The 15,958-nt window shown below is 29.8% G+C and overlaps 1 protein-coding gene across 1 annotated transcript; it reads right to left on the reverse strand.

The window, feature by feature from the left end:
- Positions 1-11,112: 11,112 nt before the first annotated feature.
- LOC137815416 (cytochrome P450 71D11-like) lies at positions 11,113-15,661 on the reverse strand. The gene is made up of 3 exons (XM_068618554.1): positions 14,700-15,661; positions 12,465-13,080; positions 11,113-11,355 (listed from the first exon to the last, which is right to left on the reverse strand). Exons 1-3 carry the CDS (start codon positions 15,615-15,617, stop codon positions 11,336-11,338), a joined length of 1,554 nt encoding a protein of 517 aa, XP_068474655.1. The 5' UTR covers positions 15,618-15,661; the 3' UTR covers positions 11,113-11,335.
- Positions 15,662-15,958: the final 297 nt, after the last annotated feature.

The following is a 15,958-nucleotide window of genomic DNA, read 5'->3' on the forward strand; positions in this document are numbered from 1 at the left end:
TCCTTCGTCTCATAGTTAATAAGATAATAAATCAATATAAAAATTGAGTATTTAATTTAAGAGATAACAATATTAGGTGTTTAAGGTAAGAATTACATATTCATTATTTATTTTTAAGGATATGATGATATTATTAGGTCAATTATATTTGACAACATATTTTCAACCTTGATTGAATTTTTGGATACATAGTCTTGGTTTCTAAAATAAAAAATTATATTTATTTCTTTCCTTTCATAGTTTATGTTTATTTAGGTCTTCCTCAGTTATACAATTCATCTGTCTTCATACTTGCTTAAGTTTTATTAGATAAAGAAAATAATAATATTCCCCAAAATTCGTTATAAAAGGAATACATATTTTTTCTTTAATATCAAATATTAAAATTGTAATTACATAAATTTTAAAATAATTTAAAAGCAGATGAGTATAAACTTAGTATGAATTTATTTATGATCTATTTTGCATGAGTTAACTTTGGGTTCGGTGAAGGTCAAAATGAAATAAATGATTTATATTGAGCTCCTCTCATTGCTGAAAATTTGGTACACACCAACCATCACATGCATCATCATTAACAACATATTTAACAACATATTTAACATGTGCTAATTTCTACCAACATCTCCATTCTTTTTATTAAAAGTCAGATTTACTTTTAATAAAATAAAAAATTAAGTTTAAATTCACATGTCTTTCATTATCTTCGTTCAAATTCTAAAATCTGAAAGTAAAAATGACTTTTTAAGTTTACTTTTAAATTCTATAATTCTGAGATCATTTTTAAATTGAAAATGACTTTTAAATTATAAATTTTTTAAATTAATTTAGTATTTCAAATTTTACAATTTGAAAGTTAATTTTATATTTTGAATTCTAAAATTAACTTTCAAACTGTAAAATTTTATAATTCAGAAAATTAGAAAGATATATTTTGAATTATAATAATTATTGAGTTGCATGAATAAACTATGGAGGTACAATAAGAAATTGACTTAACATTGTTTATCTTATGTGTCTATTTTATTATATTCATTATAAAGTTTTTTTTTATATTAGACTATTATTTATTTTATCCTGTTTTTTAAAAAAAAATGAAATATTTTCCTATAATTTTCCAAATACACAAGTTTATGAGGTCAAATTCGAGATCCGAAAATTAGAAAAATGAATCTCATTGAACTTGAACTCCTTAGAAACCTAATCTTAGATTATTATATGTATTTTATTCTTTATCTAAGAATATTTTCACAATATTTCAAAATTCTCCAAGTAATATTTCAAAATTATGCACTCACATAGAAGGTCCAATTGTTACAAAAAATGCATCTCATTATATTTGAATTGCCTAGAAGCCTAGTCCTCCGAAACTTAAAAAAAGTTATTTGTGTATAAAGAATATGCTTTTTTTATCATATTAATTTTTTCTATTAAATTAATTTGGTAATTTTTAAATTTCTTTAAATAATTTAAATTTATTCAATCAATTCATAAATAAAATATCTAAAAGTTAACAATAAAACGAAACCAATTTCCATGATAAAAAATAATGTATTTTGTATTTTATTTAATAAAGTAAAATGTATCACATACATTTCATATATTTTTAGTTATTTATTTATTTATTAGATGGTAGAAAATAGAGTGACGATTTTTTCATCATGTAAAAATAGCAACATCATGTTTCTTTTAAAATAAAATAGTATAGTATAATTATTTATTTCAATTAATTACATTTTTTTAATTAGGCTTATTAAATAAAATAAGTTAGAGAAAATGTTAGGAATGAGTTGAACTCAATCATGATAAATCCAACCCAAGGTGATTCGGGGTTTAGGTATTCTTCCTTTTCATTGTATACTTACAATGTGAGGTCTCAAGGGTAACATTTAGTAGAAAGACGAAAATTGGTAACATGAAGTAATTTTAATTGTTAAATGTAATTTGATTTATTAATTATAAGAAAATTATTACATAAAAATTAATTTTAAAGATAAAAAATATTTTTTCTATATTATTATAAATTTTTGATAATTTAATTAGTTTCTAAATTATAATATCTAATTAGTTATCAAAATTTTATAATAATATATTAATTAATTATTTTTTTCTCTAAAACTATTTTTTATTTAATAATTTTTTAGGGGTGGTCCTTAAGTACCCAAATTGTAAAATTGAATGAATCATTGATTTATCAGTAATTCATATCATTCTTAACTTTTATGTAATATTATTCTTATCAATTTAATGTATTAACTTTTATTTACTATGATCTGATCAAGTGTAGCATTTATTCTTAACAATTTAATATATTATATGGGATTCACACAAAATTAATTTAATTGATTATTATAACTGTGCACTTTAGAATTTTAAGACTGTGTAATTTGTGCTGATTAGAAGTTTAGGATAATGTGCCATGAACTGTGCAAAGAAAATTAGGATTTTATAGTTTTGATTCATGTGGCACATGATAGGAGGTTTATAATAGCTTACACACATAGCTTTTGAATTGATTATTGAGATATCACATAATCTAAGATTTAATACATTGCATACAAACAATACAATCCGAACCCACATTAAAAAACGATGTAAATTGGTTTATTTATTTAATTTATTGTCCTTTAACTATTTTAATTATTGATGTATGAGTAAGAATTAGATTAATTTAAACATGAATTGTAATTTTTTTTTGCTAGAATGTATTTCATTCAATAGATTACGATTCCAGTTTAAGTACAATTTTTTTTACTAAATTAGAAAAAAATGGTTTTGATCAAAATCGTAGCCTCAATGTTATTTAACTAATTACATTAATTTTAATTATAAGAAAATGATAAAAAATGGTAAGAAGAAGAGATGTTTATTATTCTTATGTGTATATTATAGGGAGTTTCTCTCTCCCAAATTACAATCTAATTAGGTAGGATACTAATCATGAGATTCTATAATTATTAAATTAATTGTATATAATTGAGTACAATATCGTCAAATATTGCATACAATAATTGCATATAATTTGATAATTATTATTTCCTTAATACTCCCCTTCAAGTTGGTAGGTGAAGATCAAGAACCCCCAACTTGTGTCGTAGCGTCAAAAATCGTTCTTTGCCCAATGCTTTCGTAAAAATATCTGCGAGCTGATACTGTGTCGGTACATATGAAGGACTGATTATCCCAGCTTGTAATTTTTCTCGCACAATGTGGCAGTCTATCTCAATGTGTTTTATGCGTTCATGAAATACTGGGTTTGCTGCTATATGTAATGCCACTTGATTGTCACAGAAAAGTTGAACTGGCAAGTTACATGGCACCTTTAAATCCTGCAACAGATATCGCAACCAAACTATCTCCAAACAAGTATTGGCCATTGCGCGGTATTCTGCTTCCGCTGATGATCTTGATACGTTTGTCTGTTTTTTTGACTTCCATGAGATAATAGAGGAACCAAGAAAAATGCAATATCCAGATACTGATCTCCGAGTTGTCTGACAACCTCCCCAGTCTGAGTCACAATAAGCTGTCAATGTTAGATTGTTTTCGGATGGCAATAACAATCCTTGTCCTGGTGATCCTTTGATGTACTTTAGGACTCGAATTGCGGCATCCCAATGAGGTTTCCGTGGATCCTGTATATATTGACTTAGGGTCCGAACCGAAAATGCTATGTCAGGTCGAGTAACCGTGAGGTATATCAGTCGTCCCACGAGTCGCCTGTATTTGACTGGATCCTTTAATAACTCTCCATCGTCTGGTGTGAGTTTTAGGTATTGTTACATTGGAAATTTGTCTGGACGAGCACCTGTGAGTCCCGTATCCTGCAAAATATCAAGCGCATATTTTCTTTGGAACGGGAAAATTCAATCCCTAGAAAATATTTTAGGTCTCCAAGATCTTTAATGCGAAATTGTTGTAATAAACAATCTTTAACACGCTGAATTTCTGTCAAATCATTTCCTGTCAAAAGAATATCATCCACATAAATCAAAAGGGCAGTAAATGATGAGTTATTCTGTCTTGTGAATAGAGAGTAATCTGTCTTGGACTGTTGAAATCCTACAGATTTAATCACATGAGAAAATGTTGAAAACCATGTTCGAGATGCTTGTTTGAGACCATAAAGGGATTTGTTGAGTCGACATACAATGTTCTCCCCTGTCGATGATGTCCGGGTGGCAAGTCCATGTAAATAATTTCATGCAATGTGCCATGTAAGAAGGCATTTTGCACATCTAGCTGGTGAGTAAACCAATTTCTGGCTGCTGCAATGGTGAGGAGACACCTCAAAGTTGTTAATTTTGCTGTTGGTGAAAAATTTTCAGAATAGTCGACACCTTCAATCTGAGTGTACCCCTTTGCGACAAGGCGCGCCTTATATCTGTCGACGCTACCATCTGAGTTGTACTTTATTTTATAGACCCATTTGCATCCGATGGGTTTCTGCCCAGCGGGTAACGGTGTCAAGGTCCACGTTTGATTTAGCTGCAAGCCGGAAAGCTCTTCGTCCATTGCTTTTTGCCAATTTGGATCAAGGATAGCTTGAGCATAAGTGTGAGGTTCTTTGGTGGCTGTGATGTTAGTAAGATATGCACTATGTGTAGAAGAAAATCGTGAATTAGAAAGAAAATGATGCATAGGATACCTGGTTCCATTCGGTCGGTCTTGGGCAGTGGTCGAATGATTGGCTTGGGATCCCGTTACGTAGTCTTGAAGCCAGGAAGGTTGGGTTGATGTGCGACTGGATCGTCGAACAGGAAGGTCGGTTGGAGAAGGTTTGGTAATGGGTGCTAAACTTCTTGGCAGGGGAGAAGAAGGTTGGTCTACTGGAGGTTCAGGTGTATTATGACGAGTAGGAGAAGAAGGTTGGTTTGATGGAGGTTCAGGTGCATTGTGACGAGTAGGAGAAGAGTTGGTTTGATGGAGGTTCAGGTGTATTGTGACGAGTAGGAGAAAAAGGTTGGTTTGATGGAGGTTCAGGTGCATTGTGATGAGTAAGAGAAGAAGGTTGATCGAGTGAATGTTGGACAGGAGTAGGTAAGTCAATGTCAATAGTGGGCAAAATACCTTGTAATGGAGGTGAGGATTGTGTCTGTGACTGTTGGCAGAATGGGAAAACAGTTTCATGGAAGATGACATCCCGACTTGTAAAAAAAGTGCCTGCATCTATATCAAATAATTTGTATGCTTTTTGACTGTGAGGATAACCAATGAAAATGCATTGTCGGGCACGTGGATCAAATTTTTGCTTAGGTGAAACAACAGTTGCGTAACAGAGGCAACCAAAAGTTTTTAGGTGAGAAAGTGAAGGTGGTTGATTATATAGTAGCTCAAAAGGTGATTTATTTTTTAGTAAAGGTGATGGCAAGCGATTAATGATATATGTGGCGGTTAAAACGCATTCTCCCCAAAATTCTAATGGTAAATTGGACTGAAATAGGAGGGCTCGTGCTGTGTTTAAAACATGTCTATGTTTGCGTTCTACTACTCCATTTTGTTGAGGAGTGTAAACGCAAGTGCGTTGACATTCAATACCTTTTTTGAGAAAAAAATCATACATTGAAATAAATTCCAGTCCGTTGTCAACGCGGATGGTTTTAATAGATGCCTGAAATTGATTTTGTGCAAATGTAATGAATGACTCTAAGAGATGTTGGGTTTCAGATTTGTGATTCATAAGAAATAGCCAATACATCTAGTATAGTCATCGACTATAGTGAGAAAAAAACGTTTTCCAAAATGAGTTGGGGTTTTGTGAGGACCCCAAATGTCACAATGCAATAGATTAAATGGAGAATGAGATTTTATTGTGCTTAAAGGAAAGGGTAGTCTGGTCTGTTTAGCTTTGGGACAAATACTACAATGATTATGAATGGGAATGAGATTTTTACTGATAGGGATAGGTAGTAGGGAAGATACAAGTTGTAGACACGCCGAAGAAGGATGTCCAAGTCGCTTGTGCCATAAATCAGGATCGGTCGATATTTGAGATGCGTGGGCTTGGTTTGGAAGAGGGGACATATAGTATAAGCCTGCGTGTTGTTTACCCGAGCCAATCATCCTCCCCGTAGCCAAGTCCTGTAAAATGCAACCATGTGGAGTAAAAACGACACAACAATTTAGTGAACTGGTTATCTTACTAATGGACATGAGATTTAAATTAAAAGAAGGAACACAAAGAACATCTTTGAGAGTGATTTTGTCATTGAATTTAATTGTGCCTGTAGATGAGATGGGCGCAGTTGAGCCTGTGGGTAGATTAACATTTGAAATAAATGATGATGAAGTGTGTGTGAAAAATTGTGAATCAGATGCAATGTGATCGGTTGCTCCGCTATCCAAAATCCATGGTTTCGTAAAAGCAGAATTAGAAGAGGAGTTATGGGCAAGCAGACCTGCAGAGCTAACTAACAAACGTGTCACTTTTACCGTTATTGGTGAGCGAGTAAATAGCCATTGCCAATTGCTGAATTTGCTCGGCACTGAAGCGTTGTACGAGGTTTCTATCGGACTCGTTACTGGTGCCTTCTTTACAAGACATGATTTTTTTATTTAGGGGATAGAAATGAAGAGGTTGTCAGGGCACCAAGATCGGTGCTCTGATACCATATAAGAAAATGATAAAAAATGGTAAGAAGAAGAGATGTTTATTATTCTTATGTGTATATTACATCACTCAGTATAGGAAATATATAGGGAGTTTCTCTCTCCCAAATTACAATCTAATTAGGTAGGATACTAATCATGAGATTCTATAATTATTAAATTAATTGCATATAATTGAGTACAATATCGTCAAATATTGCATACAATAATTGTATATAATTTGATAATTATTATTTCCTTAATATTAATTAAAAAGAATTTCCAAAAGTCTAATTATCATTGTTTTAGTGAGTAAAGATTAGGCTGTTAGGATTAATCACTCTTAAGAAATTTTGACCCATTTATTAAGTGAGTTTCTGAAACGAATTTGGAAAAATAGTCCACGTGAAAGTCATAACCCTATATATTAGCTAAGTAATGATATTGGTTCCACTAAAAAATAAACTTTATAATTGAAGTTATAATTGTTTTATTCAAGAGAAAAAGTTGAATTATTAGAATTACTGAAAATATTTATATTCTTCCAGTTCATATTGGAGAGTTGGGTAGCTAATGCTCACTAACTATTTTAATTTGGATGACTGATTTCCAGAATTTGCAGTACTTACTAGCGATGGTGAAATTTAAAATGGTGTGTGAAGATGAATCTGAATCGTATCATCTCAAGAAGAATAAAGGAAGATTGTATGCTAAATTGATCGTTTAATTCATCTGTAGTATTGTAAACTAGATAGTTTATTGGTAAATACAAAATAGACAGCCAAATAGCTTAATAGTTTTTTCATTACATATGTGTATATAAAGTGTAGTTTGGTTTTCTATATAGGAGGTTGATATATGATCTTAGTGTGTGATCCAATATTGCTATAAAATATGATAATGTTCAAACTCAAAGATACCACCAAACTTAAAAAAATTACTCTACATGCAAACCAACAATTCAAGGCACGAATAAAAGAAATAAGCTAAGCGTACTTTTGAAGTTATTCATGACCATGTCTGACTCAGATTAAGGGAGGGCTCCGGAAGGATATGGTAGGTGGAGAAGTCTTAAAGAACAATGACTACTCAACTCAGATTCACTTTGGTGTAGATAGTTGAAGGAGGTCTGGAAGCAAGAAGTCTAGGGATCGATCGTCTTTTGAAAATCGTTTCAGGTGGGAGCTTGGTAATGGAAAGGAGTTACTTTTCTGGGAAGATAATTAGTTGGGTTCTGGCAGTTTAAAAAGTCTTTTCCCAATGTCTTTTTCACTGTCAATATTGAAAGATGCTAAGATATCTTTTTGTGGGGCTTGAGTTAATAATGTTTAGGTGTGAGAAAGGGTCTTTTCGTTTGGGAATCGGAACATGTTACTCAACTTCTTGGGGTTGTACACCTTTCGAGTCCCTTAATTAATTTAGAGGATAAATGGGTTTGGAAGGATGATGTTAGCATTGAATATTCAGTCAACTTTGTGTACGATTTTTTAAAGGGTTTGTTAGAAGGGGATTCTTCGAGTTTGTATAACTATTTTTGGAAGATTAAGGCATGACCCTCAACTCACATCACTGTTTGGAGGGTCCTAGAAAACAAGATCACTACCAAGATCAATCTTGCAAGATGTGGGGTAATAGTGGATAGTACGATTTGTTGCTTTTGTAGGGAGAAAGAGGAGACTACAAGTCATTTGTTCTTTAAATGTAGATTTGCTTGGCTAGTGTGAAATCTTTACTATGCTTGGGTAGGATTAAATTTGGTTGATCATCTTGAACATACTTCACATTTCTTGCAGTTTAACTTGATTGGCGCTCCTGCTGCTGTCAACTTAGTTTTTGGAAATATTTGGATTGTTTTGGTTAGTGAGATTTGATGTCATAGGAATAAAATATTTTCAAGGGGGAGTAATTGATCATTTTGAAAAATTTTCTTTAGCTCAACTGAAGGTATGGTCATGGGTTACTACCAAAGTTCCATTTGCTTGTTTTTCCTTTTTTGATTGGTGTCTTGATCCATTGGTTTGTATGTTTTCAATTAAAAACAAGTGATTAGTGGTAGGTTGGGTTGATGTTTGTGTGAGGGGTTGTTGTTGTTGTCTGGATTGTTGTGGGCTTTCTGTCCAAGATGTATAAGAGTTGAACTATCCCAAAAGTGGTTCAAATTTATTTATTCTTTCTTTCTGATAAAAAATACCTTTCAATTATACCATTGTAAAGACTTCAATATAATCTACCTTGCCGCTCTTAAAAATGTGTCGACACGCATCACCAAAACTGATTAACCAATAAAATTCAAATTATAGCTAAAACAATAAAACTAAATAGAACCAACAACAATACACAAAATACACTAAACATTTTAAACAATACAATTTTACATTCCAATTATAATTTACTCCCAGAACAATTTGATTTCAACCGCATAGAAATAAACATTTATACAATGGTAATTTACATAACAGTTTATAACAATAGTAATTTAATTCCATAAAAAATAATAACATATAAATATATAAAATAATAAGTGAATTCTTTTAATAGTTACAAAATAAATTTCTTTTCCTAAAAATACAATAGAGTCAAACATATATCATAATTAATTATTTTCTTAAAATAAAATGCATTAAAACCAATATAATTAATTTTCTTAATTCAAAATACAACATAATTAATCACATTTACTACATACTTTAAAAACATTTTGCATAGATAAAACTAAATTTGTCATAAAATATTGCACCATTTAATACTCAAAAAATAATTTAAATAAAACTATTAAAAAATAGTTGAATTATTTCACCAAATCAATTTACACTTTTCCAACTAATTTCATTTCAAATCTCTTCCGTGTACAACTATGCTTTCAAATATTCATGTTTTACACTAATTTGTCTACACCAAAATAGATTTTTATTTCTTAATTTAGTTGACATCATTTTAAATCTTTTCTTCTAATATTTTCTGAATCATATTTTTTTAATATACTGAAAGAAATCAATCCAAAATTTAAAAATAATGCCATCACCAAAACTTTCTCCTACACTATTAAATACTTTTGTTTACATTCCACATCAATCTTTGAATACCAATGATGCCAAAATGTCTTCTCACCCTAAAAATTTTCTTAGCAGTAAAACAATTATGATCAAAATAATAAATTAAAGTAGAAAAACTTTTTTTTGCCTTTAGAACTAAAATTTTAACATCCACTCCTCTCTATACTTCCTTAGGTAGAATTTTTTCACTTCAACCTCTTCTCTCAATTTCTAAGTAATTTTTTCTATAAAAGTTTTTTGTTTTGCTGTTCCTATATTTTATTAAAAACCACACCTTTTAATAAGAAAATGCAATTTTATTATCATTATTTTTCTTAATTGTCAGTAATGAGTTTTATGTTATTTTAAATTCTTTTTAATATACTTTAGTACAGTAAACTTGTCCATTAACCAACTTTATTTCTTCTTTGAAAATATCTATATTTTTTAATTAATTAATTTTAGAATACATTTACTCTTATTTTTTTTAACTAAAAATTTCCCATATATCTTAAACATTAAAAATAATTATAAGTAAACAAAAGTAATAATATATAAGTAAACAAAAATAGTGACAAAAAAGTTTTACGGAAGTGGATAGAAGATTAATTTTTTTTATCAGCAAAGAAGAGAGATATGTGGTAAAATATTATTCAATAAATTTTTTAATGTTAATTATTAATCATTATAATTTGGAGGTAAAACAATTGGACGTCAAAACAACAAACCTTCTATATGCAGCAACGTGAAGAATTTATTAAAATTCAAAAGAAAGTTTGATTTTAGAGAAAATCATTATAACTTGAAACATAATTTATACACTCATACCAGAGATATAATCATCTGTTGCCAAGAACATGATGCAATTACATCATGAAAAGAGAAGAAAAATATGTAGTAAATCATATTCTAGTTAAATAGCATTATTATGAATGGATTTTTTTGGCATTTAATAAAATTAAATATATAAATTTTAAACTTGTTACTGATAATGCTAAAATAATATTGTATCCATTGAATTTATACATACACTCATTTTAAAGGAAAAGAAAAGAAGAAGAATGTTATTGAGGCTTAAGAAAAAATTAGCAAAATAAGAAATTAAAGGAAAAAAATAAGAAAAATAAATGAGAACCATTAATTTACAAAATAAAAATCTAATGCTATAAAACTTAGGTTAAATAGTCTTTTTAGTTTCACTTCATTTCACTAGTTTGAAAAATCTTAACTTAGTCCTTTTTTTTAAAAAAAATAATATAATTTTTTTCATCAAATTTATTATTAAAACGTTTTACCATCAATTTTAAATAAACTATATTAACTTGTTTCTTTTAAATAGACCAAATTAAAAGTATTTAAAATAGTATGATAAAAAATAAAAAAATTATCATAATAATAAAACTAAAGAGAATATTTGACCTAAAATTTATCTTCCATCATAAGAGAAACTGTCTCAGTAACCATAAAAGACAGATAAACATAAAAGTTGAAATTATAACTGCAAACACATTTATTAGTATTCTTTAGATGAAGTGAAAAAGGAAAAGAAACTCAGAATTCAATACTTTAGAAAACAAACATAACATAAAATATTACACTAACAGTTCTTAAAGACTTGATCTACTGACCAATTATTCATAATTTAACAACTCATGAACACTGAGCCATTCACTTTTCAACAAACACCTTATGGGCATCTTCTTCCTTCTTTGCTCTTACTCTTTGCATCCTTTCCCTTCAAAAACGTCAACACTTTTTCCCCTTAATATTCTAATATAAAATATTACCAAATGCTAATTTAGTAAGATATCAGTAACAAAATTTATGAACACTTTCAGGGAAAAAAAATTGTTCTTTTTTACAACAAATTAAAATTAACTTGTGCATAAACTAATTTATAAAAAAAATGTTTTCTTTTTTCTCCACAATTTGATATGCAATACAGGTATAAACTAATTTTACCTTATTAAAACTAAATTTATTTTTTTTCTTCTAAAATTGAGAAAAGTTTCCTCAAAACACATCCTAATTTACAATGTTTTCCCGTATCAATATAAACACATGGAGTGGTGTTGTTTTTATTGATATAAACACCATGAATCAATTCGTTCCCACTTCACCTCTCAATACTGACAAATAGTTTATTATAACTAAATTATATTGGAGAATATTGGTTAAAATCTAGATTTTACAATTTTTTTACTAAAGCTTTACCTAAATAAAGATTCAATTAACACACAAAAGAAAATAGAACTCAACAATTTCTCTATAAGAAAACTCCCACTCATAATACAATTATAATGTTTTAACTCTTAGTAAGTTTTTACTGAAAATATAATGTCCTAATTATAGAACAAATATTATTATAACTAACATGTATGTATAAGACTAATAATATTAACAATAGAAAAACATGAATAATGTTTCTCCTTTCCGAAAAGAGCAACAGAAAAGATCAATCATTAGACGGTTTCATTAGACCGTCTAATTTTCGGGACACAGAATAAGGGTAGACGATCTATTGAAACAATCTAGTAGTATAGTAGTGTTAAACGATTTAAAAACCTTAAATACAAGATTTTATTGGACCATTCTTCACAATTGAATTATCATGGGTAACATTTATAGATTTTATCTTCTTCATTCTTCCTTTAGGCTGATCCGGTGCCTTTTGTTAGTTTTTGTTTAATGTTAGCAGTCTTTTCTTTGTATCTTTTTCATGTTTCCTTAGTTAAAAAAACCATAATATATTTTAACTATTTAAGAGTGACATTATCATGATTATTAATAGTTATAACTGATAGAATATATTATAATATAATTTACCAAATAAATATATGTTACCTGCAAAAGGAGGAGAAGTCACAGGTATCAAGCATATGTCATTCTTTCTTCCGACAGTGACTCCAAATTTCTCAGTCATGTCGAAGTCCTCAGTTTTCACTCCATTTGGAAGCTTCCAATCAAAGTGAAACAACAAAACTGCAAGTGTGAGTTCAACATTTAACAAACCAAAGGAAATGCCTGGACACATTCTTCTTCCAGCACCAAAGGGAATGTACTCAAAATGACTCCCTTTATAATCAATAGAGCTATCAATGAATCTCTCTGGATAAAACCTCTCTGCTTCACTCCAGTACTTTGGATCTCTTCCAAGTGCCCAAGCATTGATCAACACCTTGCTTTTTACTGGTATATCATACCCATCAATCTCACATGTCTCTCCACATTCTCTTGGAACCACAAAAACAGCTGGTGGGTGTAGCCTTAGGGTTTCTTTCACAACTGATTTCAAATATTTTAGTTCATTCATGCAAATCTCATCAACCCTTCCCTTTTCACTGAATACCTCTCTCACCTCATCTTGTGCTTTCTTCATAACTCTTGGATTCCTTATCATCTCTGCCAGTGCCCAATTTATGGTAGTTGCCACAGGCTCAACTCCAGCAGCAAAAATGTCCTGCAAGGATAACCAAAGAGAGGTTTCTTTGTGTATTTAGGGTTTAATATTTGAGTTTTATAAAATGAAAGGAATGGAGTAATATGAAGTGTAGTTGTAACTTACATTTATATATTTAAATTACTATTCTAGTTTAAATATCATTTTGATAATAAATAGATAAATAATTTTTAGAATATACAATATGTTATAATTAAACCATAATAAATAAATATATTTAAGTATATAACTCATATTTTTCATTCACAATAATGAATTTAAATTATGAAACAAAATTACTTTAATTATTATCAATCAATTTTAAAACTATTGAAATTTAATTTAGAGATCAATATAAAAGGAAGTAAATAAAAGTGGTTAGACAACTAAGAAATTTATGTATGTCTATTTATATAATAATAATAATAGTAGTAGTAGTAATAATAATAATAATAAAAGTAATTTAAATTGGTTGAGAAAAAACTTTTTGGTTAATTAAAAAGGTAGTGTGTAAAATATACATGTAAAGAAAATGCATAATGTTAAAAATGCTCAATTGAAAAGTTAAAAAAAAAAAGTAAGACAAACTCAATTTATGAGATAATTTATAAATATACATCTCTATTAAATTAAAGAAATAGGGTTTGTTGGGTCAGGTCCCCATTGTGAATAAACTGGATTTCTTTTCCAGATTTAGTAAGTTGTTTGGAGGGGACAGAACCAGATGGGTGGGGTGCAATTTCATATAATAAATATATATTCATCAAAGTATATTAAATATTGAAAATGTTAGTTACAATTATCAAAATGTCACATCTATAAATTATTAGTATGTTTTTGAGAAATCAATTATTAGTATTATAAGATATAAACATGTTAAATTCCTATTTGTTATATAGTTAAACGACAATAGAAATGTAAAAATACTTTAATTCTACACTATTTTATACAATTTAACTACATAAATACTAAGATTGCTATATGATGTTGAAAATTTGTTTATTGAATCAATTTTATTTGGAATAGTTCATATTACAACAGTTGATGAAAGAGATGGTTCTATTTCGAAGTCATTTTTTTGTTCCCCACTTGTATTTATTGGTGAATGGAATAAATTTAGGAATCTAATGTTCTCCACAGTTAAAACTAAGTATGGTGCTGCATATTCAGGCACAGTAAGCTTCAGGTGCTAATTAGTTGCTGATATTATGACCAGTGATGCATGCATGCATGCATTCAAAATTATCCAAATACAAAATTTAAAAATTCAGTTTTTGATACACAAGAATGATTTTCAGGTACTGTAGTTTTTGTAGTAGAGAATTCTCAGGATAATAATTCCTAGAAGATTTTCAAATTTGTTTGGTTGGTAAAAAGAGTTAGTAACTATATTCAGATAAATTTATTGAAGCCAGAGTTATTATTACGAAAATTTGTTATTTGTTACCCCAATAAATAATTTAATAAAAGTGAAATAGTGTTTTTTTTATCATTCTCAAAAAAACCTGATTTCTTGAATATGTTATCAGAAGCTAAAAATTTTCCTTACAGCAAAAGCCTTATTTGTGACTACTGTCATGTTAGACTGATATAGTATAGTTTAGCAAAGAGAATGAGTATGTTGATAAAAGAATCCTTACCATGATTACTGCTTTGATATTGTTAAGGGTTAAGCAAATGTCTTGGTTACTTTGATTATTACCATCATAGAACTTTAGGAGAACATCTACCAAATCTTCCTCTGATTCATGGCCTTCTTTGGCTTTGGATCTTGCTTCTCTGTGTTCATTGACGATGTCTTCTAGTATCCGATCCATTTTTCTATGCACCTTCTCAAGCATAGGCCTCAGACCAGTAACACGTTGAAGCCATTTAGCAGAAGGAAACATCTCTCCTATGTCAAAACCTCCTGAAGCAAGCACTCCTTCTTCGAGTATTGTCATGAATTCATCTTGGTCTTTGCTGCGCTTCTTGCCAAGAGCAGCTCTTGAAATGATGTTATACAATGATGAGAGCACTGCTTGAGTGAGGTTGATGGGGGACCCTTCATCGTGTGAACCAACCACTTTAACCAGATTGCTGAGTTCTTCTTCTCTGATTGGTTGGAATGAGTTGATACGTTTTGGGGAGAAAAGCTCCATGGTGCATATTTTTCTCACCTTTTTCCAGTAACTCCCATAAGGTGCAAAAGCAATGTTTGTGTATCCATAGGTGGCTATTTCTGCGGCTAGAAGTTGAGGCCTTGATGCAAAGATTACATCATGGGTTTTCATGATTTCTCTAGCATACTCTGATGAAGAGACAACGATTATGAAGATCTCTCCTAGTTGGAGATGCATCAAGGGTCCATATATTTTGGCCAAGTCTCTTAATTTTCGGTGTGGTGTGGATGAAAGAAGATGGTGTATGTTTCCTATAACAGGCAGCTTCCATGGTCCAGGGGGTATGTTTAGAGATGACTCAGTTTTCTTAAGGTTTCTCCCTAGTTTCAGTGCCACAATCATGGAGAGGAGAAAGGAAAAGAGAAGGGCTAATGACTTCAGCATTTCAGAATCCATGGTGAGAAAAAGTTACAAGTAATAAAAGGTTCTACAACTCATGATGTATATATAAAGATGATTGATAAAATGGAGGGAGAATCCAAAACTAGGGTTTTTTCTGGTTCTTTTCCCAAAGTTCTTAAATGAAGAAACTGATAGGTAGATAAACAGGTGAGGAGATCAACTACTCTTATAGTAATAAGTGCATGTTGAATTTGATTAGTCTTGAGGACATAGTTATTGTTAAATATTTTAAACCAAGTTGTCTCTAGCCTTAGACAGAGTTCAGAGATATCATTGTACATATAACAATAAATATTTCATATAACAATTAATGCAGTATTTTTTTATATATATAA

This window comes from Phaseolus vulgaris, chromosome 1, assembly GCF_000499845.2.
Source record: "Phaseolus vulgaris cultivar G19833 chromosome 1, P. vulgaris v2.0, whole genome shotgun sequence".
Classification (NCBI taxonomy): domain Eukaryota; kingdom Viridiplantae; phylum Streptophyta; class Magnoliopsida; order Fabales; family Fabaceae; genus Phaseolus; species Phaseolus vulgaris.

What these genes read in the sequence shown, in the direction of transcription:
- LOC137815416 (XM_068618554.1), bottom strand. Translation starts at nt 15,617, where the DNA reads ATGGATTCTGAAATGCTGAAGTCATTAGCCCTTCTCTTTTCCTTTCTC. An exon ending in ATATCAAAGCAGTAATCATG is followed by an intron (nt 13,081 to 14,699) that starts GTAAGGATTCTT and finishes TTATCCTTGCAG; the next exon opens with GACATTTTTGCTGCTGGAGT. An exon ending in GACTTCTCCTCCTTTTGCAG is followed by an intron (nt 11,356 to 12,464) that starts GTAACATATATT and finishes ACGTTTTTGAAG; the next exon opens with GGAAAGGATGCAAAGAGTAA.